The sequence below is a fragment of the Amblyomma americanum genome, chromosome 3 (genome assembly GCF_052857255.1).
Source record: "Amblyomma americanum isolate KBUSLIRL-KWMA chromosome 3, ASM5285725v1, whole genome shotgun sequence".
Lineage (NCBI taxonomy): Eukaryota > Metazoa > Arthropoda > Arachnida > Ixodida > Ixodidae > Amblyomma > Amblyomma americanum.
In genome coordinates this window covers 192,366,031-192,392,486 of record NC_135499.1, presented here as the reverse complement: position 1 = coordinate 192,392,486, position 26,456 = coordinate 192,366,031, and the positions used below count along the sequence as shown (strand labels likewise).

General features: G+C 43.9%; 2 protein-coding genes across 9 annotated transcripts in view; one reads left to right on the top strand and one right to left on the bottom strand.

Moving 5' to 3' along the window:
• The window catches only part of LOC144125725 (WD repeat-containing protein 44), a 31,103-nt gene extending 9,993 nt beyond the window's left edge, over positions 1 to 21,110 (bottom strand). For both annotated transcript variants that reach the window (XM_077659367.1, XM_077659368.1), the window contains exons 1-7: positions 20,889 to 21,110; positions 17,145 to 17,205; positions 13,680 to 13,819; positions 12,287 to 12,313; positions 6,907 to 7,108; positions 5,307 to 5,426; positions 964 to 1,181 (exon numbers count right to left, since the gene is read on the bottom strand). In XM_077659367.1, coding sequence (XP_077515493.1) covers positions 964 to 1,181; positions 5,307 to 5,426; positions 6,907 to 7,108; positions 12,287 to 12,313; positions 13,680 to 13,819; positions 17,145 to 17,205; positions 20,889 to 20,959 — 839 coding nt within the window. In that variant the 5' untranslated portion in view covers positions 20,960 to 21,110. The remainder of the gene's footprint in view (positions 1 to 963; positions 1,182 to 5,306; positions 5,427 to 6,906; positions 7,109 to 12,286; positions 12,314 to 13,679; positions 13,820 to 17,144; positions 17,206 to 20,888) is intronic.
• Positions 21,111 to 21,206: 96 nt separating this feature from the next.
• The window catches only part of Fmr1 (synaptic functional regulator FMR1), a 45,879-nt gene continuing 40,629 nt past the window's right edge, over positions 21,207 to 26,456 (top strand). For 6 of the 7 annotated variants that reach the window (XM_077659375.1, XM_077659372.1, XM_077659374.1 and 3 more), the window contains exons 1-3: positions 21,208 to 21,346; positions 21,951 to 22,003; positions 25,779 to 26,027. In XM_077659375.1, coding sequence (XP_077515501.1) covers positions 21,275 to 21,346; positions 21,951 to 22,003; positions 25,779 to 26,027 — 374 coding nt within the window. In that variant the 5' untranslated portion in view covers positions 21,208 to 21,274. Of the gene's footprint in view, positions 21,347 to 21,950; positions 22,004 to 25,778; positions 26,028 to 26,456 lie in introns of all 7 variants that reach the window. The other variant, XM_077659370.1, reaches the window with a different exon arrangement.

The window sequence follows — 26,456 nt, the reverse complement described above, 5'->3', positions numbered from 1 at the left end:
GCTTCAGTCAGACGTCAGAATTTTAGTTATATATGTTTTTACCCAGGTAGAAAAACTTCTTGAACCTTTTTGTAAATTTCAAATTTCTGATATGAACAATTTGTCTACACACATAGAAATACGCAACTCAAAGACACTGTTTTACTTTTAGCCAACATCAACCAACTACCACCCATTGCATGATAAAGGCCTCACCCAATGACCCCCAATTAACCCTGCCTTGCACAAGCCGCAGCCACCACATCCCTGCAAGCTTTCCATTCTCATGTGCCCACTTGACTCAGTTGCCATGTGCTATATCTGTCTTCTCTTGGATTCTATACTGTTACCCTAAGGCCCCAAGGTTATCAGTTCTCTGCATTACATGCCGTGCCCATGCCCATTTCCTTGGATTCCATTAACTTGCATTTTTTTTATTTGAAAACTGAAATAATTTCAATGAAACTATGTACAATGGTACTGAACCTATAGCCAAGGCAAGTGTCGGGTCCATCACAAAGATACCTTGCAAATGCAGCAGGTGGAGAGAACACTTTTCACATAAATAAATTCAAAATAATAAAATCACAACATACTCCTTGCACACAAATTTCATTAAAAATATGTCCGTATATACATTTGTTGTTCATGCAAACATTCTTTGCACATAACCTTAATAAAATCATTTCGGCCCAAGCTTTGCACATCCAACAGTCCTCAAAATTATAGGCTCAGCAAGAACATTTTGAGGGATTGTGAAATTACTTTTAACATCAATAGTTCCCAGATCCATTCTGCTCTCTTCATTTTCCTTTCCACAGCTCGCTGCACTGTCCTGAAATTGAATTGCAAACCCTTCACCTTTAGTGACCCGTTACTCATTCATCTGTTCTGATGTCGTCAAAAGAAGTCAAACTCCCCAGCATCATCCCTGCTTCCTCAAAGAGCGATCAGAAATGTAACCAGTGAAGTGGGGGTTCTTACGCTTTCCGGCGAAGGCTATCTGTGGAGTCGCCCGGGGGTCTGGTGCTTTCCTCATCTGAGGCACGGCCCACGTCTGATTGACTGACGTACTCAGATGTGATGCGCATGATGTGCAGAGCCAGTGGGTTGAGGCATCGCGGAAGTCGCTCCTCAGCCACACTCAGCGGTACCTTCTCGCCCGTGTCCAGGTTGAGCACTTCCACTTGTTCCAGGATTTCCTGCATGCCACTCACATTTATAAGCAGTCCCTGATGACCTTAATTTGCATCAACAATGAACATGTCCAAGCAGTCTCGTACTGGAATGCAATGCCTACAATTGGCTGAGGACCTTTGCAGAGAAAGATTTAATGACGACTCGAGTGGGGGGAGGAGGCGGGGGTAGCCCTTGCTATGCAAAAAATTTTCTATGGGGAAACCATGAAAAATTTCATTTTCCTAAAAAGAAAATTAAAGAAGTTCACTGTACAAACAGAGCTGCCCTGTCCACCAACTGCCCCCTTCAAGGGTCACCCATAAATCTGCCCCTGGACCATTGTGTTCCTTTGTTACTGTGGAGAAGACAGTAAAAAAAAAAAAACAATGAAAGAATAAGCAAAATCACGATGTTAAACAAACAGGTAGCAGAGGAGACGACACTATAATATATTATCTTATTGATCACAATAAAGGAAGATATCTTATATACATATTAAGAGAATACACTGCACCATCCTTGACATAAGTAACTGATAACATTTTATACATAGTGAAGCTTGCTAAGTCACTTTCAATTATGCACTTGCCTCTGCCTACAGCAAAGAAGACAGTTAACAGCTGCTGTGACCAAAAAACCAGGCTTTACAGCACAGGTTCTAGCTCTTACAGCAGGCAATGCAAAATGAGAAGCTTGAAAATTATTTGTAGCAGCTAACATAAACCAAATTTGTTGTAGAATGTGGAAAACTTTTGTATTTACAGGAAAAAGGCAGTGTAAACTCTTGAGGCAAACTGGTAAAATTGTGTACAAAAAGAGCAAATTATCTCCTACAAGCACAGCCAGTGTTGACCATTTCTTTTAGAGAACATGCTGCAAGCTTGCGAGGTCACCTGGATGCTCCTGCCCAAGCCTCGAAAATGCGTGATCACCCTGGACATTTCTTCTGCACACCAATTATGAATACTATACGTTTGGCAACTCTCTACTTAACTAACATATTCAAGAGACAAAGAGTGACTGACCATGACATAAACAATGTCGACAAAGACAAAGTAGAAGCAATGCATGTCATTTGGTTCCTTTAACACTTTTAAGAAACCCGTATAAATAATTACCGGTTTAAAACACATTCGTGTTAAGTAGAACACCACGCAAACAATGCATACTAAGCTGAACAATACCGATACATTGGTGTTGACATTCTAATTTACCTTAAAAGAAGTTAAAGCTCATCTATATATTCTCTCATGCACAGACAATTGCTTAGCGATAATAATAATAATAACAGCAAAAACTGAAACTGAAAAGTTGCAGATCCTCATGCGACTGGGCAAAGACTTGGGAGAGTTACCGACAGCCCGGTTCACACAAAAGAAAACCTAAGTAGGATCAAAATCTCATATGACTACGGGTGTGCAAATATGCGGTCTATTCATGTGGTGGCCTGCATAATGCCTACAAACGGTCTCCAGAATTGGACGCAGCGGCATGGCTCAAGCAGCATGGGCAGGCTTAACAAACCCCGCCATGATGACCGATCTCAGAATTTATGACTTACAAGTAGCTCTCGCCCCTCTTATCTCCTGGGATGTGCAACTAGATTATTTGTTGTCGTTACCGGTAGGAAAAAGTAATTTTCTCACAGTTATACTAATTTTGTGTTGTGCGTTCCCTAGTGAAGACAAGTGAGGCGTTTTTTGACAGCTACAGTTATAATTCAAAACGTTATAACGCCGTACTGCGCCGCTATCACTAGTGATTAGCGAAGTCGCATTATTATTCCTTTCCTACGAATATTCGCGCAAGTACCGAATACTATTTATAAGATTATTCTAATCGTATTTGATTTGATTTTTCATTGCAGTATTCAGTTCAGTAGCAATGCTATACTATTCACATTCGATTAGGTTATGAAAAAGTAATATTTGCACACTGCTAAACATGGCATTTCTCTACTACACCCCCTCCCTCTTCCATTTTTTATTTACTTTGAATGAATTTCTTCAGGTCCAATTCAAGGAAAGATTGGTTTCTGGTTTCGGGGGGTGAACGTCCCAAAGCAACTGCTATGAAGGAGGCCGTAGTGAAGGGCTCCGGAAATTTTGACCACCTGGGGATCTTTAACGTGCACTGACATCGCACAGTACATAGGCCTCTAGAATTTCGCCTTCATCGAAATTCGACCGCCGCAGCCAGATCAAACCCACGTCTTTCGGGTCAGCAGCTGAGCACAATAACCACTGAGCCACCGCGATGGTGGCTAATTCGAGGAAAGAACCTTAATGGGCACCATCCAGAACAAAAATGTCATGACACACAAGCAGCAATATTTCCTGATACTGCACAGATATACGCCCGAGCCCAAACATAAGCTAAGGACTTAGGTCACCCGACAGCCTAAGTAACAACAACCTTTGTGTTGACAGCTTGCGGTGTCCACCATGTTCTTTCTAAAGCGACTTGTCAGTGCAAGCAGGAATAGCCCTGTTGGCATGCATATTGCAAGAATGAAAAATGAATGCGATGCACTACACATTGCCAACCTGCCGAAGTTGTTAGAATAGCTATGAATGTAGCCCTTCGAAAGAGCAAATTTGGAAGAAGATGGAGGACGCATGAGAAACTTGTCACTACTTTGTGACAGGCCTGCTTGGGGACGTCACTGACGAAGAAAGACAATGAAGCATGCTTGTCTTGTCTGCACAGCACTTGTGCCATTAGACAAGCAATGAATACACAACATTAGAAGGATTTTGAGGTCAAATTCTATTATTGCTTCACATTGCAAGATAAGATTGATAAGGTATAATTAGAGCTTGCAGCCGTACTCCAAACCTACCCTACCGTTTTGCTTCCCTACCATGCAATGTGCCTCACTTTATGTATTCAGCGTTCCAGATCTCTTCAAGAGGAACTCTTGTGCTCGCCCCTCCAATGCTTAGGTCTACTAGGGGTGTAAGAGAGCCCCACTAAGCTGCTTAGGTGAAAGCATACCCTTTCGGCTGTATATTTTTGACAAAGACTGCATAAATGGCCACAATGAAAGCACTTTCCTTGACATGCAGATACATCTATATGCAAGTAAAAGCAGTGAGCAGTCAGAATTATGAACTCTAGTTTCTGGAACCAAACTGACAATGTACGAGATTGTTCTTAATGTTCCCCTAGGTACCTGATACTGATACTGTATGCATTTCAAATTTTTTTCTTTGTACACTCAAAGCAATGTATAGCTGCTCTGAATATTGCCACAAAGCACTGTTGTTTGTTTTTGCATGTTACAGTAGAATCTTGATGACACGATCCCGGTTGATACGAATTCGAAAAATGCACTGGCAGAGTACATTGTGTGCAATGAGCAGAAATTCGGATGTTACGAACAACCCCTCGCTCCTTTACGGATGATACACATGTGCAAGCCACAACCGCACTCTCAAGCATCAAGTACTTGCTGCACGTACGTCACCGACGACATCGTGCTGTTTGTGCCCGCAAGCAGTGAACGATGGTGCATGACCAGCACAGCACCGATGTCGCTATCAGTGGCAGCGCGTGGCTGTAAGTAAACCCTGTCAGCCAAAAACAGATCTGCAAAATTATGCATACAAATTTTGTTCATTCTGGATGATACGAATATTTTTCGTGACCCAGTGAGATTCGAATGAGCGTGATTCTACTATGTTGTTTATAGGTGCCCGCACAAGATCTAATAATTGTAAGTTTGCCACACAACTTGCAACGAGATCAATCTCAAACGATCATGATCATGCACAACAGCTTTGACAGCATTCAGGATTCTTTAAGATGTTTTAGGTTCATTATCTTGAAAGTTCACAGTCAACACTGAATAGAGTATGGCCAATAGCAATGGGCATTGTGATCCTGATTACTGCTCAGTGCACATGCCGCTAATGCCACCACAGAGCTTCTTTGCATCTGCGTGCCTCCTTGCTAATATACAATGCCAATATACAATGCTTCCGAAGAATCAATGATAACGGAACCTTGGTGTTTCATCTTTCTGTGGCTATCCTTCCAGGTAAAATGCGTTTTGCCTGTGACAAAAGGCAGTTTCTGAAAATCTGCACCGTCATTCCTTCCCATTTGCAGAACCAGATGATAAAACTTGTTTGCTGATTCTTTACCCTGTCGGTGAGTGGCCGGCCTGAATCGGAGCGGGTCCGCATCATTATGTTCAGCTGGCGCAAGCTGCCTTCGCTGCGTGACTCTGGGCTCCGGGGGTTGCCACGGTCCCGCTCATCGTCCTGCATGTCCAACTCTGCTCGTCACCAATCTATGGGGACTGTATTAGGAATCAATCAAACCAGTACATAACCTACTGTACTGTACTGTACTGTACTGTACTGTACTGTACTAAAACATAAAAATCCTGTTAGGGTGAAGTCAGCTGCTTTCAGTGAACACCACCTCTGCAAACTGCGGGAGCAAGAGCAGTACATACATGCACATATGCACACTACACACACTACCTTGTGCAGCTTCACAGGTTTTCTTTTGTGCTGCTCTACCTATGAACACTTCCTTGCACAAGGAGAAAAGACAGCAATAACACTTGCCAAAAGAGTGCCCATTCCCCAATTTACATGAGCCTGATGCCGATTTACATGAGCCATCTGTATACATTTTTTCACTGTGAAGCGTCAGTGAACAACAATGACAATGAACCTGATAACCTGTGGTGGAAAATGTCCCATATACATCTAGCACTGCGAAATAAAAGAGCTCTCAGGTGTTCTTGCCCTTCCTCAGGATGAAGCAGTGACTGCCATTACTGGTTCACACCCCTGCCAATAATCATCATCATCAGCCTAAATCCATTCCACTGCAGGGCAACGGCCTCTCCGGCGATCCCCATTTAGCCCTGTGCTGTACCAACCGTGACTACCCTATCCCTGCAAACTTTCTAATCTCCTCTGCTCACATAACTCTCTGCCACCCTCCACTATGCTTCCCTTGTCTTGGAATCTACTCCCTTAGCCTAAGGAATAATCTGTTCTCTGCAATACATGCCCTGCTCATGACCATTTCCTCTTCTTGATTTCAGCTACGACATCATTAACCCATGTTTGTACCTTAATCTACTCAGTTTTCTTCCCATCTATTAATGCTACCTCTAGCATTTCCTTTCCATAGCTTGCTTCATTGTCCACAAGACTTCTTGTGAGTGCCCATTCCCAAATCCATTAGAACATGTGAATACAAACTATGCTTTCTCAAAAGCACCCACTCTCTTGCCTTTATTATGACCCCAGCCCATCCGGATAGCACTACTGCTGTAAAGAAGAGTGGAGACAAAGTGTGAATACCTACGGATTGGCAACACAACTATTTTTTTCACACAAAACCGAGTTAAAAAGGCCTGATGCATTTTCATATGATCTGCATAAACTACAAAAACATGGTAGAGTTCAGGAACAGAGCCAAACTTCTTCAAGTGGGTAATGCAGATCTTGTGATCTGCAGTAGCAAGTACAGAATGCTGCAAGGTACTGCAAACGCACTAGCTAACAGATCACAACTACATGTCTATTAAATCATGCTATCAGAAAAACAGAAGGTAAAGAACCCAAAAATTCAGCCAACTTTGTGCAAAAATAGATTATGCTTAGGAGTCTAGCTTGCAACAAACGCTTTCAGCCAAGGACAATAAACAGTGTAACCAAATGTATGTTGAAACAATTAAAATTGTGCTAGCGCCGCCTTTCCAACAAATGGGTGGTGTACCTGAGGTTTGACGACATAATCTCCTCGGCATGCACTTGGCAGGTCCATTGAGAACTCTGCGATGGATGGGGCTGGGCTACGAGGCAAGCCGCGCGGTGTGGCATCACCACTGCCACTGGTGCTTAGTGCCTGCCCCCGACGTCGCCGCGGAGGTGGCTGGGGGCCTTCCTTGGTGCTGGCTACCAGGTCTGGTTCAGCACCCCTGCACTCCCAAAAGCAACATTATTTACTTGGCTTGCAACCCAAGGCAGTACGGTTGTGCCGTAAGAAGTTCTGGAGGGCTGGAGCAGCAGCACAGATGGAAGAGAGGTGGACACGTGACATGTGCACCACCAAGCGCGTGATCTGACGTGTGATCTGGATGTGACTGCATGCGTGCTCTGGCCACATTGTTTCAGTCTGACATCTTAGGAAGGCCAGAATTCGCTGTATCACAGTGACGAGGAGAATTTTTCTTTAATTTAAAAAGGTGATATGGCTACCACTGATGGTCAGCTGCAAATCTGCAACTAAAACCATGCCTAACTGTGCATGCCTAACTGCATTAGTTATAAAATTAACTATTAGAACATAGCTATACCCATGTCACACAGGCACTTTCAAAGGCTACTGAGTCGAGAGCCTTCGAGATTCTCAATCGCTATCGAAACTCAAAGGAGTTGTGTCACTGCTTAATGGCAAAGTCTATCGCTGTCTAGAGTTGCCGTCATATCACACCAATGTGACTTGGTGCCACTGTCGCCGCCTATTATTTTGCAGCCATGCTAGCAATGGCTACCAATCACCTTACAAGTTTAACCTGAAAGGTTAAAAACAAAATTCGTAATTCATTAGAGTAACATTAATCACTCTTAAAATGAGCATCATTGCCTTGGACAAGCTGTAGTACCATTCATGCACTTCTGAGGATGCTGGCACGAATGGTACTAAGCGTGCTACAGTGTTTTCGTCATCTGGGCTCTCTTTTTTTCTGCAAAATAAGTTGTATATTTTGAAGTTCCATATTTTTCACAAATGATACTGCCCTGATTTTATTCCCCTGCACGTTGCTGCGAGCGCTTGGACCCGAGAGTGCACACAGCTGCTGCTTGAAATCCCTTGAAATCTCGATCGAGTGCAGTGAGAGTTCTGCACTGATCCGCTGACTCTATGGCATTTGAAATCGCCCGTGTAGCAACGCTCAATGACCTTTGAGTCAACAGGCTATAGTTTCGAGGGCCTACGAAATGCCCATTGATAGGGGTATTTATCAGCTTACTTTATTCATGATTCACCTGTTTTCTGACATTTGCCACCGCTGGTACCGCTATGCCGCAAGTCATTTCCATGCATCAAAAAGACTTTAAATACTACTGGCGTTCTTAGCTGAAGTATACACAGCACCTGGTATATTTCTTGCCTTTAAAAGGACCCTGAAATGATTTTGATGATCACATTCTAATGCAACAAATCTGTAGAGGTGGTCTTGTGAGTATTTAATTCAAATTTAGAAGCTCTGCGCCAACTATATAATTTACAAATAATTTTTAAAAATTGCTGCTCACAGTGGCTTTCAACTGATTAGGGCAACATCTCACCACACATTCTTAGCCGCCCCTCTCCCCTTAATGTAGAGTGGGGAGTCTGGGCAAAACTATTGAGTGTGCCCAAGTGACATGGGCAGGATGGGGCGTGATGAAGCACAGCGGGATGCAGTCCCAACTTGTTTTCTTTAGTGCACGAGTTTGGGGCACGGAGGAGGAGCACCATTTTTAATTGCCAATAACTTTGGTGTTAATGAAGCTACTTTAAAATGTTTGCAGTGCGGCGACGAGTGATGGAATACCGATGCATATTTGTATTCCCATTTGTCCATCTCAGCACATGGAATAACGATCACTTGTGCACTTTTCCTAACCTCAGTAGATATAATTTCATGATTGCTTTAAAGGGGAACTGCAGCAGTTTTCACCAATGATTAAAAAAGCTGAAATACTGCTAGATACAGAATCGTCCATCACCCTCCCGCAAAAATTTTTAACATAGCTTATGTAACACAAGGGATATCGACAATTAAAAATAGCCATCCACATTTTCCCTCCCAACTTGTACACTGGACCAATCAAGAAAAAAAATTAAGATTACAGACCGGGACCATACTCCACACAAAAAACTGTCACCGGACCAACTTGGCTCGGTTGTTTACTTTTTTTTTGCTGCTCGTTCCCCCACCACAGCTCAACAGAACAGGAGAGAATGGAAGGGAAACACATGTTGTGGGCTCCTACTGGCTGTGTGCCTTGCCTTCTTCATTGCTTTGTCTACCAACATCATTTTGGTTTTTGGGGATCCAATAAGACCCCATACTGCTGACATCACATGTACCTTATATTCTGGAAAGGTGGAATATGCACTAGAGACTGGCGCCAGATGTTGCCGCAAGGCGCGGGAATGGGACTTTAAAAAATTATTTGTACATTACCGCCTTGCTTTTGAGGATATGTACATAACATGAATACTCAATGGCCTTCACTCTAAGCAATGCACGCATTTTATAGCCACTTTTAAAACTGTTTGATAGGCTCTTTAACTCTTTCCTTACTGCGCTATAGGCCATCGGTCACATATGACCGACGTTTTGAACCTGAACCTGAAGTTTTGAAGACTGCGCTCCTGGGCAAGCTGTGTCGTCTAGTTTGCTTCTATAACACCATTTGTTTGGTTTCAGTTTTGTTTCTTCACTTTCTAACATGAGGAGGCGATGTGAAAAATGAAACTCTGACTGGACGAGGTCCGCTGGTTGCTGATCATGGCATCCGTTTCTCCGCGCACTCCTCAAAGGCGAAAGGCTACAAACAAGCACTTTTGTCGGCGCTCACACAAATTGTTGCATGATAAAGGCCATTAATCTGCATCTCGAGTAAAAAGGGCAGCCATCTTGTGCGGTGCTGCCCACCAATAGACAGAAGAGCGCCAAGCTGCAGGCCCATCGATAGCTGGAATTTGAAAGTAGTTTGCTTCCCGTACTAAGAAGCCACGTTTTACCACATAGCAGGCCAGGGCAGCAAGACATGATTGTGCAGAAAATGACGGCCGCGCAGAATGCTCTCCCGCCGAAGCGCGGAAATGCGCGTGACGATGCAAGCGTGCGTCGTCCTCGAGAACTTAACGAGGGCGTCATCTGGTGGCAATCGAAAGAAGCAGACAGTGCCAGTGACTCTTTCCAGTCGTAGGAAAGAGAAGAGTTTCACCTCCTAAATGCTTTTATATCCGTGGTTTTGCTTTTTCATTTCCTAACACAAGGAGGCGACATGAACAATGAAACTTTGACCGGACGTAGTCCGCCGGTCGGCATCATGGCATATGTTGCGCCACACGCTCCTGGAAGGCTAGAACCTACAGTAAGCACTTTTTTTTTAGAGCAGCAGATGTGAGTTAGACAACCATATGGAATGGTCGAATTTAAGTTCCATTTACGAGACTTTGTATCAGAGGTTCGTGACACCAGGGCGTGCTCGAGCATTTCGTGTTGCCGTTCACGTAGTACTTAATGTCGTGCGCTCGATTTGTAAATCAGGAGAGTGGTTTTATTTGGTGCTTTATGGTCTTTGCAACATACTGTCAAGAATTTTACTAAATGCGGCAGCAGATTTTTGATTTTGATGATGTCAGGGCCAAGGAAGGCCACACTCCCTTTTAGGGCGTTTTCAGTGTTTATTTTTTTATTACTACCAACCTAAAAAAGAAAATGGAAAGAAGTAGGAACCGCAAGGTGTGCTATAAAGAAGAGCAAGAACAGAACTCAGAACAAGTGTAATGTGCAGTACATCCCACATCTACCTCAGCTTCATGTCCTCACACGACTGCTTTCTCTAGTGGCACAGCAGTCTATTGCCTAACTTGAAAGGCCACGGAATGTGAAGTGCATTATGTACACAGCTGAAAATCGCAAAAATGCTATGTGGAAATTTTTTATAATTAAATTTTTTATAATCAATTCCTGGCTCAGTGAAGCAGCTTATTTTTTGTTTTGCTTGTATTCTTCATTGTGTGTTACCACCATATTAAGCTAACAAATTTTTAAAAAGTTTTGCACACACATCTAGAGTTTTTTCGTGTGGAAGTATAATCAATATGCTACAGTTTGATGTATTACAATGCATAATGCATTTAGCATTTCTTAAAGAAATAATTTTCACTTTAAAACACTCAATACCGGTAATTTTTTTGTGTGGTAAGGAAAGAGTTAAGGGCCATGCATGCAGGGGTTTCCCCAGGAAATGAAACAAGGAGAGAGCGGGTGTCAATATTTCTAAGGGGCGGTGTTGAGTGTAAAGAAGAAGCAGTTGTCATTTTCAATTTCTAATTTCTGTTGATGTGTCGCATGCGGCTAACCTTTATGACTCCAGCACCCATGACAAAGGTTGCGCACAATTACTTCACTTTACTTAAGAACCAAAGTGGTACTTATAGACAAACAAAACTAAATCACAAGGACAACATAAAATGTGTCGAGAAACTACGTGGCTGTTCAGAAAACTAGCAATCATAAAAAAATTTCCCATAAGTATCTATGAATCTATAATACAACAATTCACACGAGACATCACGAAACCCTTACCACTGCAAGCACCTCTATGCCGTCACCAGACAACATGCCACAGGATTCCCCGTTGGGGGTCATTACGCGGCACCAACATCTTGCTGCACACTTCCCATCCTTGCACCCTGGCCCTGGCACTTTGAAGCCTGGACTGGATCATATTCGCATAGTTTATTTCGTGTGGAAGCTGTGGTTTCTTCCACCACAAGCCCGCTGTGGATGATGTGTCCTTACGCGTACATGCCATTCTTCCAGCACTATTAAACAAAAATTAAACAAAATTCCCCATCGTGAGTAAAAAAAATATCCTTTATGAATAAAGGGGGTGCCTTCACAGAAACAAGGTGTGCATGCCCCCTCTAGGGGATGTGTAGTAGGAAAATTACTACATGCATGGCTCATTCTTCCACAGGTCAGCCTTCTAAGTGAGCAGTCTTTACAAGCATGTTGAATGTACACTCGCATGGGTAATCCCCATATAAAAGACTAGGATGACTTGAGATTAAATACCGGGCAATAGATGAATTAGATGGTAGTCGGAGCTGAAAGGACTGGTTTGGAAAATACATAGAAGCAAGTACATGTTGCATTTTACCAGAAGCTACCACAGATGAACTTAACTGCTACCTTGGTGCAAGCTAGTCGTGGATTACGAAGTTCTTGAATTACACATTGAGAAGGCTTGAATATGAGTCATGCAATATTTCTTGAATTTCAGGGTTTAAAGTAAATACCTCTTTTATTCTTTTTACTTTCCCTGAAGCCACACATAAAACAACCATCTCAAGGTGCACTCACCTGTGGTCTTCTACAGGCCCATGATCACTAAAGAACAGGGTAGAAACAGAAAGAGGAAGAACGATGTTAGATTCCCAAGGGGCACAAACTTTGCACGGGAAGATGGCCCATTGGGATAGCTTCCCCCTTGCATGCAGGAGGTACTGGGTCACTAATCTTCCAAATAGGTACAGATGTCCTCATGGCTCAAGTGACTAATTTCCGGGAAATCCAGACATCAGGTCACAGGACACATGTAACAATTATAAAAATAAAAGATGGTGTGATCTGTATCCACGTCACCATGCACATGAGAGTGATGCTCTGAAACTAAAACATTACTGCAGCCTGAAAAGCTTTTACTACACTTCATACACCAGGAACAACGCTTGAAAATTTTGCATAAGCAAAGTAAAAATCAGGCAACACAAGTAAGTCAGAATTGTGCAATAAGGTCATATAATGTGAGCAGTAATAGCCCTGCATTAATCAAGTCAGATTTTTGAAAAAGCGGAATGCTCAGATGAAACTACAAAGAAATGTCTCAGTATTAGCAACAACTACAAAAAAAAAATAAAAAGCAAAGAGTGAAAGCCTAAACCCAGATCGGTGGCATAATAATGAAAGCATCATTCATATTTGGGGCCTGAAGGCCTCATCAGACACCAGAAGAGGATACTTTCAGCAAAGTGAGCATGCCAGTTCAAACACCTGGTGTGCTATCAGCACTCGTAAGCCGGGACCCATTGCCAATTTTGTCTCCACACTAAAAAATCATTAGTGAGACAAGCTTAAAATGGGACTAGTGTTTGTGAAACATAAAAAGGATTGCAATTTTATACACTGCAGGCAAGTTCTGTGCACAGTCATTGCATACAGCTCAGCAGATTGCACTGGTGGCAAAGTTCTGCTAATGCTTCCAGCTGCTACCATAAGGAAAGGCGTACACACTGTAAATAGCGTTAAACGTTAGCTGCTATTTAATTTTGCAGGCATTCTGAATAACAACTACACATGCGGAAATGCAAAGCAACACGTGAACCAATATCAACAGGATAGGACCAAGCTTAATCCTGTAAACTCCAAAGCCAATCTAGACATCTAACATGGCTGTAAGCACTTGCAATGCTGTAGCATTGGCACATATTTGTAAACTGGAATCAATGCTACATCTTCACCCACACGCAAAAGTGCAGGCACATACAGATTGCAAGGACATGAGAAAACTGCATTGGGTAACTACTCGTGCATGGCCCTTCCTTCCTTTTTTCTTTTCCCTTGACCTTTCAACATCTGTGCATAAATGAGACAGAATCAGAGAGAACAAGTGAGGAATAATCTGGACATAGGTATTTTCTCTCTCCTGTGCCTTCCTAGCCCCCACTTATGGGATGTTATGGTATTTCACACTTACTGCTGCTGTAGGTAAAGTCCCTCTGCAGAGCTCTGCTCTGATGAGAATCCTGGCTCCTCGTCCTCATACAGCATGCGACGGCGCATCTCCTCGATCTGCTGTTGCCGCCGCTCAGCCTCCTGGGCCTTGCGGCTGGCCTCCTGTGACAGGCAAAAAAGATGCTAGTGAGCCCTAGTATCACGACCATGGTAAAATGGACAAAAACATACTAAAGGCCAGAATAAAAAATTCACAGGACATTTACCACTGTGTAACGTGAGATTCAACGACAGCTGTATAGGTATTTTCATTCCACGATATACAGTTGACTCCTTTTAAGACGAACTTGAAGGAACTAGAAAATTTGTTCATCTTATCAGAAGTTTGTCTTGACAGAAATACCCCTAAAAACGATATGTGAGCATGCTAAAAAAAAAAATAACAATGCTAGGTGTGTCCCTATATAAGTTGCGTGAAAACAATGAATAAAATAGCCTTTCAGAGAGATGATAATTGTAAACAGAACACTTATTGGTACTATGCACAAAGTGAGCTGAAAGATGAGGGCATGAAACAAGCTCACATTACCTTACTTGAAAATAGCATTGGTCTAGTTTTCTTTCATCACTTCTCGTTTACTCACTATATCCACAATGGCTGCTATTTGGGCTTCTGTTTCTTTATTTTAGGTTTCCATTCTGCTCTGAGTACTTTGAAGGTGCCCAGCAGAGTTACCATGCATATCTCTCTTACCTCGCTCCTTCTGGAGCACAACTGTTACCAGCGCCACGAGCAGGCACATCACGCGCCTCCCTGTACGCCGCAGGCAATGTCTGCGTGGGGTCGGTATATCTAGCGACCTCTGTGACGCAAAAACACATGTTGCGATGCCGCATCTGTTGAAAATGTAACCCTAGAGTTTTTAAGCCCCAAGTCAGCGAGCAGGTACACGCCTTTTAGCCTGTGGGAGGCAACGCGCAGCACATGATGCGCGTGCATGATGGCGAGATCTGTGCCAGTGTAGGCAGTGTGCTGCCTTTTCTGCACCAGCAAGTGCAGCTTCGCGTGAAGATGTGTGGAAGCCATCTTGTGGGGCTGCGCTTTCTTTCGAAGAAGAATTTAATGTATATTAAGCATAAAATGCTTTTAGCCCTCATTGTCGGCACGCCGCGGGTAACCTTCGTGCCAGAACGGAGGAGAACCTCAACAAACATTGGCAAAACTTTCAATTCACCCGCCCTTAGTGCCTACGTGCTGCGCTTCCACCGAAGCAGTGCATGCGTCAACAGCAGTGTCTTCCTAGTCCCGTGGCACGAAGGAGCCTATGCTCTGTCCTGAAGCCCGAGTGCACACGGGCAGCCCTCGCAATGTGTGAACCACGCCTGTTGCATGATCCGCACGCTCGCAAGCAATATGCGCTTCCTTCACTGTTTACAACAGGTTCTGCGCCGTGCCGAAGGATGTCGCACAAAACAGGGCGCATCAATGCCCGTCCGGCCGCTCCGGCGCTGGCCCATCGAGGCACCCTAGCACGAGACATTGCATTGCATTCATCGCCTGAGCGACGCCAAGGACGAATGGTTGTGTTCGGCCGAGGCAAGACCTTGCCTTGAAATGAGGTTCAGTTTCTACGATGTGCTGGTACTGCAAAACATTTCATGCTTATGTCTACTCTTGACCACAAGAGAGAGTGCATTTTTCTTCTTTCCTTAGTGCCACGTAGCCACCTGGCGAGTGCCATTACGTGGAGTGTATGTGGTTCATGGTCACCGCAAAAGTTCGTCTTACCCGAAGGATGCGCGAAACACTTCGTCTTAGGCAAATTTTTATTTTTGCATTGAGTCCTATAGGAAACCAAACAAATGACCGCACTTGTTCATCTTATCCGAGGTAAATAATTTGAGAGCGACATGCATATGTGTATATTTTTAAAGAGCACTCTTTAATTCTCCACCCATACTCAATCTTCAACTAACACTCCTCTCCAGTGCACCGCTCCAGGCATGCGGTGCCACCGCAGACGTAGCATGCCAAATTCATGCACTCTCGCCATGCTCTCCCTCCTCCTTCCACAGTAACCACCCTAAAGTTGTGCATTCCTCCACTCTTTCTCTCTCCTTGTGTCCTCGTCCTGTGTGCGCTGTTCTATCCTGCTCCTCCTTCCAGTGGGTTCTCTCGCAACCCCCTCCGATTGCGCATTTGTCCACACTCCCCGAATCCTCCTCCTTCCTTCCCAGTGGTTACTACCCTCCGGTTACTACTACTACTACTACTACTACTACTACTACTACTACTACTACTACTACTACTACTACTACTACTACTACGCTAAACACAGTAAGCACAGTCACTAACGCAGCATCACTCAAATTTGCGATCTCATCATTTCTCAACACGCATGTGATTTCAACGTACAAAAGATCTTCAATTCCCTGCCTGTTTAGCAAACAGGCAAATTTTTACCATCATTATGCAGTTCACTATCCCTATCCTCTGCACAGGCTGAAAGAAATGTCTCAAACCCTGTGTCATGAACCTCTGCAGAATACACTCACGGCATTGTACTAAATGTGTGACTGGGCACCCATTTCCCATATTATGACCTGATCACTATAGATGCCGCCACTATAGAATACACTCACTATAGAATACTCTCATGGCATTTTACTAAATGTGTGACTGGGCACCCATTTCCCACTCACTATAGAATACACACTACATTTTACACTCACTATAGGATACACTCATGGCATTGTATTAAATGTGTGACTGGGCACCCATTTCCCATATTACGACCTGATCACTATAGATACTGCCATTACAAAAACTGTGTGTACTATACATGACTTTTCCCAATACAGTGCAGCGAAAGTGTTCACCGTAACTCTCTCTAATGCAGTCACTTTTCCCTATAAATTTTGCCCTTTACTGTGCACGATAGTACAATTACAATTTCACCAAAAAACTAAATTTACTACACATGCGGCACACGACTAAATGAACGTTCTTCCAAGTGCATTTTGAATTTCTAGACACACCACCCCATAAACACAAAGTGAGCTTAATCACGCATCATTCTTTATCATCCACTTGTTTTCTAGGGACATTAAATTATAGGTCTCATTCACTGTGCAATTTTTGTAAAGTTTAAGAAAAATACAGATCACATTCGCCTATCTAACAAGCATGCCAATAACTTTTTTGACGAGCATGTCTAAGGAATACCACCAAGACTTAAGTCGGCCACAGAACCTATTTTACAGCTCAGTTATGAACACAACATGGGGGGGCAACTGCGAAAGACTATTTAGGAGCAAAATCAATGTTATTGCATTGAAATTACACAGCCATTTTTCAGGGATATCAAGATAATACAAAGAAAATTAGAAAGGACACAAACGACGGCTAAGTATGCCAGGTCACTACAACTTGAATCGAGCACAGAGGATTTCTGTACACCTCAAAGAAAGAGTGAATTGAACTCACCTCAACAGCCTTTTCCATCTCTGCTTGAGAGGAGCGTTTGCCATCTTGTTCAGCAACATCTCTGCATGCAAAAAGCCACACCATAAGATGAAAGGAAGGAATGCAGGCCATCAGAGATGGATAAATACAGGCTTGAGGAACAAGTGAAATGCTGTGGGCAATGTCAGGATAAAACTTTCACTTGCAACCATAAAACTGGCAGACAGCAGCTATAATAAGGATGAAACAGGGAAGAGCTGCTTGTTGGCACTTTGATGCATACTGAAGACTCCTTGCAATCTAAGCCAACATATGGCCCCCCGCTTGTGCTTTAACACATCTTGACGCCTTTAGCTATACCATATATACCTTTCTTTTTTTTTACAGCTGCCTGTGACAAAGGGCTATTCAATAGATGCCACAGAAAGCTGTGAAGAGTTTGTTTCCCCAGCCATTTTCTATAACGCTTCTTTTTGTTAGTGAAGTTCTTCTCATTGCATCTTACAACTGCCACACTGGATACCTTCAAATTCAGCACTCATAAATTTGAACACCATCCACATCAGCGACTGCTGGCAAATCGTTCTCCAAAACTATTTAAAAGGAAATAGTTCAACGAGTTGTTCTACACAAGAAATTAGGAGATGCAGCACTTAAACATTCAATGCATAAACCATACAAAAAGAAAAAGAAGAGCATGACCCTGGAAGTGCCCATGCAAAGACACTTCTTCATTTTTAATGAGGATGAGCTTGCTTCAATTTCTTAAAAGCAGTTGCCTCTGAACCAAAATAGATTAAACACTGGACCTCAGCTTCTGGTTGAAGCAATTCCTAGTTGCTAACTATGCACACATCAGCTAATGTTCCTATCTTAACTGAATAGTACGCCAACATCACAGACAACAGAGCTTTTCTAAAAGTAACTTCTGACGGCGGCCATGAAAGAAAAAGCAATATCACGTTAGACTAGGCAAGCTGATACCTCCAGCACTATTACAAGGTCCTCAGTACTGCGTCAAGCGTAAGCAGCAGAACAGCTTTGTCACATCAACCCTCTTAGTGCCACACTCGTGGATGCATGCCTCTTTAAAGAAATACTTTAAATATATTTCAGCTGCTTTCCCACAAATTTTACACCTGTGTGTTATATTTAATACTGAAAGCAGTAGTTTTCATGCTATTCCTGGGCAAAACACAGAGAAGCTTTCACTGGTTTACAAATACTTTGTCACATTTAGATCATAAACAAAACTTGAGCAGCAACATTAGTCACGTTGGTAAAATGCCTATACTCGGATGGCTTTTTGTGGCACCACAGCAGAAGCTACGAGCATGATGCGATTGTTTCCCACCTGTGCTCTTCTTACGTGTGGTCGCACGCCAACGATACAGGTACTGTGTACCGCCATAGAAAGCTGACCCTTGATCATATCATTTTACGCTCAAAGTCACCTTCTGCAGTCACATTTCCTTTGGGATCTTGCTGATATGTAGCACTGCTGATTTATGAGTACTAGATCTATTGACACACTTATTTTCAATAGGCTCCCATTGCAAATAAGAACACCCGCCAAGAAAATATGCCACCCACAGACACTAAGGATACCCAAACAATGCAAAGATATGGCCTTGTTGGTGCGGATTCATAGCGCACAACTGTGTAGCTTGAAGGATCAGGACACACTAAAGTTGGGACGAACAACATGGACAAGACAAAGGGCAAATTAACAACTGATTTTATTCGTGATTAGTTGAGGTATGAAATAGTATTTGGTTCTTTCTGCTAGCTTCTGTCAAAATCCTAGATATTCAGATGCGATTTGAAGTAAATGCTGGAGTGCGCCCTGTTCCACTGAACATTATGTCGAGTCGTAAAAAGTACGTTTCAAGAGCCACCAGTCCCAGGTACTTACAGCAGGAGTAGAGCCAGTAGACATGGTACGCAAGAACAGGCGACAAACACAGTGTGTTCTCAAATTTCCACCAACAAGCCCAACAACAAATGTTGCCAAGTATTGCTCGACAGCCTAAGTAGAATAAAGGCACAAGTGGCATGTTGTCGTAATCTGTTTAGCACTGATGTGCAACTCAGTCCTACAATATATTGAAGGTATGGTGTATGAAATGAGATGAACATCAGCAGTTTTCAACTAAAGCAAAATACACCATAATAAGACACTTTGATGGGCTAGTTTGTCTGTCACCACACGAAAAGAAAAACAGTACAAAAATGGAACAAGACAAATGACACAGGCAAGGTATACATGTGACTTTCACTTGGATGAACATCACAACTAGTACCCCGCAGATAATGTTGGTTAACAGAAGCACCCAAAACATTTGACAGTGCAAGGAAATCAGTAACGAGACAAGCATAAATGAGGCTGAGTTCACAAGTAAACAGCATAAGCACAGTGGAAGAGGCTGGAAGAATGTTAAAACAAAAAATGTAATTCTCTGCTCTTAGCTTATTCTTTTGGCGTTGCTGTTCTTTGTTGCGATTTCTTTTCTATGCAATACATGGGTTTTTGTCACTGTGCCTGTAGAAACCTAAACAAAAGTGCCCGAACTGTTCGAGCAAGCAAGGTGAAATGTACCTACATACAATTGTCTAGAGTGCTCCAAAGGTGCACTCTCTTGTGTATTTATGACAACTGCTGCTGCCTGGTGGGCCTGACGTAGCTTTTAAAGGCATGGAGTACAGCACGATCCATTGGAATGTGCATACACGGTAAGGTCAGGTTTTGAGCCCTAGGCCACTCGTAAATGACAAGTGTACTCCCCGGTGCACCATTCGAGTGCTCTAGGCAGGTGTGTGGACGATTGCTGAGTGCAGCAAGCAATAAAAGAAGCAGTTTTGAATCATTATTTACAGGACAGCACTATTTACAGGAGCACTGTTACAGGACACACCACCCAGGGGCGTTACAAATAAACAGTGTACCATTCCTGTGCCGCAGATGAGAAAACGGAGTGTGTGTGTACATTATGTTGCAACAATGCAGAAGCTCTGAAACCCATGGTAAACATAGAAGACCGCCACAGCTGTAAAAAAAAAAGAAAAAAGCAGACTTCTACAGATGCATGATGCAAGGGGCCGTGTTTGTATACATTAGCTATGCTGTCAAACCGCCCACAGTAATGAAGAACCGCGTGACAGATTAATTATAACGTATATTTGCACGTTACCAACTAGAGCAAGTCGCAAACACATATCTTCATCTGTTTGTTCTGCAGCGGCTGATGTCACAACGCGCCTGCCCGGTGAAAGCTGCAACATATGTGGCCTACTCAAACATGGCCAAAATATATCTGAGCTCAACTCTTCAATTATAAAATTGCGCATATCAGGTAGGCACAGGCTAGACGGCTGGCTGTGCTGCGTAATCGCCCTCTTTCGCTCAGAGCGCACTGGAAAATTCTGCCGCTGGATGTCGTACGGCTGCGGCTGCAGGCATTTGACAGCTGCCGCTTAGATGAGCACCGCCGCTGACAGGAGCGCGGGTTCACTCGGCACGCGCCATCAGATCGCGCGCCAGAGCGAGGCGTGTCCCAGGCGCGAGGAGTAAAACAGCACTTTCAAAAGAAGGGCGGCATTTGCCATGGCATTCAACTCGCGTAAATAAATTCCTGCGCGCAACAATGTGCAGAAAGAAGCGCTAATCTTCGCTAAAAGAAAGAAAAGGTGCAGGAATGTCACGAGCTTGAAGGCAATCCTACGCTTGATCAGACAGTGGAAGCTTTCGGATGACCGACAACTCACTTGTTTTCAACAGACCGGATCGGACTTGAGACAGCATCGAAAAACTCATCCGAGTCACTATCGGATGCCATTTACGACCGCTTGCGACGGCTCTCAAACGACTAATCTACATCTGCCGAAAAAGTAGACGTTTCACCCCTTACAACGAAACTACATAAGAGAGACATCACGCGCCTACAGCACACGACATAACTGTGCATCGACAACCATGTTTGCTCAGACAGCGGGATAGATGCAAATTGATATTTAATAAATATTTTTCATATAAAAGCATTAAATATCTATAGACACAAAAAATTCAATCGGTTTGTGTGCCTTATAAACGTGATAACAGAAATCGGCGAAAATGAACGCTCCGCATAAAAAATAGAACTGATCCAAATCCCATGATGCTCATGACTGGGAAGATGGAGGACCTGGCTGTGGAAGTGCGGGGCGAAAACGGAGCCCACTATAAGGTAAATTTGCTGATACTATTCGAAAATAATTTTGCTAGTCGCATCAGAGACGTTGTTAAGGCCATGGGACGGCTTCTAACGTGTTTACTCTGCGCCCTGCCGTTCACATGTGCGTCCAGCGACAGATAGAAGTCTAAAGTTTTGTTAGGGTTAAAAATGTGTTGCCGCGCTCGTTCCAAACTGTCGCTGTCGGTGGTAATTTAGGCTTAGAGCCGGTGAACACGTTCTTTTGTGAAGGTCCGAGGCGAAAATTGTCATCTTTACGCGCCAGGCAGCGCGCTTAGTTGCTGCTCCTTGCAGTCCAACCACGCGCGGTGCGACCAAGCAGCACTCCCTGTGACAGCTTTGTTTCTCCCTTTGCAAAGGCGTCTGCCTTTATAGGGTCACTGAACCTGCAAAAATCGCCACGAGCCTTCGTGTGCGAGCCATGAGCCACTTTGGCGATGCGTTTTGAGAAAGAAAAAGGTGTTCTTGAAGAACTAGCTTATCGCTGAACCGCACCGATCGTGTGCCCGCGGCGGCGTTGCCAGCGTTTCGGACCTCGCGTTTGTGAACGCCGCGGCGGCTGGTCGCGAGGCTCACGTGTTGCTCTTTCTTTGCGCAGGCCTTCGTCGTCGACGTCCACGAGAACGACATCACAGTTGCATTCGAAAATGAGTGAGTACGGCTCTCTAGTACAGTACGCTGGCGTGCATTTGGCGAGAGCTTGGTTATGGCTCCTCCCTAATCCCTGTGAACATCCCGGAACGCACGCCACTCTTCGTGCGAAATCCCTTTGCGTTGCGTGTGCGCATGCTTTTTCCGAAACGGGCGCCAATCGCGGGCTCAATGCAGTAATGCAGTCGTGAGCTAAACTTCGTGCATGCAAGTAGTCGGTATCGTTGCCGTGGGAGCGTTCGGGCCCCACATGGCGCGGGCCGAACGTAGGTTCGCACGCGTACTGTTATCGGTGTGCCTGCGCGCTGCCTTTGTGGGTCCGAGCCCCTACTTTGGCCGTCCCTTTGCAGTTGTAGCCGAGTTGTCTAGACGATGGGCGTGCGAGCAGTCTTGACAGCTTCCGCGATGCTCTAAAAAAAAAAAAACGTACGTGGAATCGCGAATGTAGCCTGACGTGGGCGGTACTTTGCGTTCAAGAAGGCAGCGAACTGGCCGTGTGCGTAAATGAAGGGCAACGTCTTTTTTTTTTTGTTCCAGGAGGCTAGGGCTCTTTCTTAGCTGGTTTAAGCTGGCAGGTTTTGATCGGTAATGCAAATGCTTAAGGTCAAATGGCACACCGGAAGAAGCATTTCTCTTTCTTTTTGCTTAGTGGCACTTATTGTGCTAATTGCACTCGCGCGCATGTTTTTGCACCTTTCAAGGCTCTTGCACTTTGCAAATTTTTTGACATTTTAAATCTGGTGCGCAAAAATCAGCATTTCCTTTTATGTGATGTGGTGTGCCTTTTGTCTTATTGAATGTAACACAGGCTTAGGGAAAAGCAGTACTGGTAAATTTGCAACACTAAATTTTTGAACAACTTCACATTAAGGGGCGTTCTAGTTATAGTGCTTTAGCAACATTAAAGTCATTACATTAAGCTTTTAAGCCCTGCAAATGTGAACTGTTCAGATTGTATGATCCAACCAAGCAGTGACAAGGAGCTTGGTCAACTCATCATTGGTTGAAATCAGGATAAGGGGAAGTGGGGGCGAGTCTAGCATTTTTTCGTACAGTCGGTTCTCTCATTATTTTCTTCTATCCCTTTGTGTCACAACTTACAATGACAGCAATCTAGTAGCTATGTGCCTGGCTAAGAGTGCCACCATTTCACGGAAAGGAGGGAGAAGTTTGCCATGAACAAAATCAGCAGTTTGGTCACCAGCAAAAATTGAAAAGATTGCAAGAACGAAACTTTGCTTTTGTTCATTGGGACTGCAGTAAAAGAGATCAACACAGCTAAGCTAAATACAGTCAGAACAAAATATTCTTGTGACCACAGCAGAACCATGCTGCAGTCAGAATCATGTTGCTACCGACCCCACTGCACCTGCTGATGAATTTCAATGGACGGTACTTGTAGCACGTCTCCAGTGTTCATGTGTCCAAGTGCATTCGTACATGGGTCATTTCACTGTCCCAACAAGCTCAAATTGAGTGTGACTCGGGACTTCTGATCAAAAGTCAAGACTGGCCGACGAAATCTGGGCAGTTGGCGACCCCGATCTTGCACGTTATCACTGCTTCTAGGCAATTCATCAATTGGTTCTTGCTGCCATATTGCAGCTTCCCATATATGGTAAGGTGGCAAGAGGCATTTTTCAGATTGCACTGTTGTCATATCTCCTACTTGTTGATTACCTTACACCAGTGAATTGAAACCTGTTGAAATGTAGCAGTTTGTATAGGAACTAGTGCATATGTGTTAGTGTGCTGATAGTTTGCAAATTCTGCTTATTCATTTGGTTAGGAAAAACATCACTAATGTCAGTATTTTTTTTTAACTTTCGTGAAGAGTGAAGCGAAGGTCAGTTTTGTGTTGTACAATAAATTAGGTGACTATGTTTAAGAAACCACCACATCTTTAAAACACTTCCTTAGCTTCCTCGTTTGAAGCACACAGGCAATTAAGTGCCCTTATCTTTGTCAGTATGAGAACTTGGCTTGGTTCATGGTTCTCCGTATCAAGCTGCTGCGGACTTGTTTTCTAAGTATTTCTAAGTTTTATAACCCATGAAAATAGACACCTCCAGCGTACCGTGAAGCGTATATTAATGTTACCAGAGTACTGGGAGCCTGCCCACCACCAGAGCGCATGCACTGATCGGTCCTTGTGTGGCATACATCTGCATAGCTGTCGGGTGCTTGGCGTCATCTGGCGCCCTCGAGGCGATCTGCGTATGCATATTGATGACACGCGGGCTCCCGGTACTCCGGTAATGGTAACATGGTGCGTGGTGTGCAAAAGGTGTCTAATAAGTTGCTGGATGCAAGAGTCTATGGTCTTTTGTATGCTCTGGCACTTTGTGGTTGTACTGCTCTGGATGTTGGCACGAGTCGTGCAGACTCAACAGCGGCCGCGTTCACGAACTCTGCCTTTGACGGCCACATAGTTTGCACATTGCCAAAAAGCATTTGACTGGGCAAAGCAGAGACAGCCCAGACACAGCAGAGATCATGTCATGGCTGGAACTGCAGTGTGCCCGCTGCACGCAAGGTCTGAAAGACAACGAAACGATAAGAAGCAGAACTCCAACATAACCCAGGCTAGCTAGCGCTACGTCGACGTTAGCTTTCATAGTTGAGATGTCACTGGAAACAAACTTCGAAGCAAGCAGTACCTTATTGTTTACACCTTCTTACAGCTGAAATTGCGTGAGAGGTAGAACACCAGTTATTTTAGGTACCGGGATGAGAAAGCCAGCACCGTCAAGTGTTTTGACATGGGTGCACAGTCTTCTCCTTGAAGAGCATCGCCATTTTCTTGCGCTCACGATCGTGGCGTAGTGGTACGCCTCCTCCATGCTTTTCTGCTACCTTTTCACACGTTTGGATGAAATTACTAATCTCGGAAGAATACATTTAAATGTGCTCACAAGGGTAGGTGCACCCCTCGTCTTTGCGCAGCCGCGCATCTGGAGGTGCGACAGGGCATGCTCGCATCTCCTTGTGCTGGCTTATGTTGACGATTACGCGATATGTCGAGACTTAGTCTAAGCAAAGGGTCGTCATAGTAATGGCGGTTCCGTATTCTCCAATTGGTATATGGCGGCGTGCCACCTATGGCGCGTCCATGGTGCCTTCGCTGGCATATGACTTTAGTGTAACGGATTACTCGGCCGTAGCCTCCTCTGTCAGTGGTACGACTGCGACCGTGAGTGTATGCTGCACGAATGAGGTCAGAGAAATTGCGGCGTTATATGCGATGTGTACAAAATTTCAGCCACGGCTGTACTTTGAATTTCGTGGGATGCGTGATGCGGTGCTGCACAAGCCTGGAGTATCAGTCGTATCTGAAATTTCAGGGTCTGAACAATCTGTCGGCAATTTTTGTATTTGAAATCAGTAGCATGTAAAGAATAGCGTGGTAAGGGCTTGAGGCTATGATGCTTAGGGCTTTTTTGACTTGCTGCTGATTGAACATTGCTTAACACAAGTATGAAAGCATTTTATTTTATTTTGTTTTTATTTGCTTCTTTAGTGAATTCTGCAAACCCTTTCTTTCGGCATATGCTATTGAACTGTAATGAATTGCCTTCTTTTTTTTTGACTATTACATTTTCAGTCTCAAATTTTCACTTATTTCGAAAACATTTGTTTCGAAACTGTTTAATTAATAGCTTTTTGCTTCATATCGCTTCGAATTGTAAACTCACTATTTGCTCATGCCTAGCAAGAAGGTATGGAAGAGCGGTTTGTTCTTCCGAAGCTGACAGGCAGTGTTTTGGACATGCAGCTGGCAGCCGCCAAACAAGTTCTCGTTCCAGCGGGTTCGGCTTCCATCGAGTGCACGCGGGGATGAGACCTTCACGGAGGGCCAGGAAGTTGAGGTGTTTTCCAAAGCTAACGACCAGGAAGCCTCTGGTTGGTGGGAGGCACGTGTCAAGATGACCAAGGGTGACTTCCACGTGGTGGAGTACCAAGGCTGGGACACAGCCTACTCGGAGATTGTACCCTCAGATCGCCTTCGACCCAAGAACCCCAAGTAAGGCTTCTTTGTTGCTCATTTTACTTGTCTAAATTCTCTCTGTAAACAGTTTTGTGTCATTCCTAGCATTTTGTCGTGTGTTGACTTCATTGATAGCTGTGAAAGCTTTATTCATTAGCTGTCGTCATTCATGGTGCAACCCTGGGAATGATCAGCGTATTTGTTTGGTTAATTTCGCTCAGACAGTACTGGCACTACTTCTCTGCTGATGAATGGAACACAACAAAACGAATTCAGCCACATTTGTATTAGCGTATCAATGAGATGCTTCTTCTGTAAAGTAATCAAAAAGCTGCTTCGTTCATCCAGTGATCTTCAGTAAATACGAACAATATTTCAGATATTTTCTGTACCATGAAAGCCGGCAGAATACTTACAAGAAATTTACTGCAGTTACACGTGAATAATGCTACAACGAATACAGTG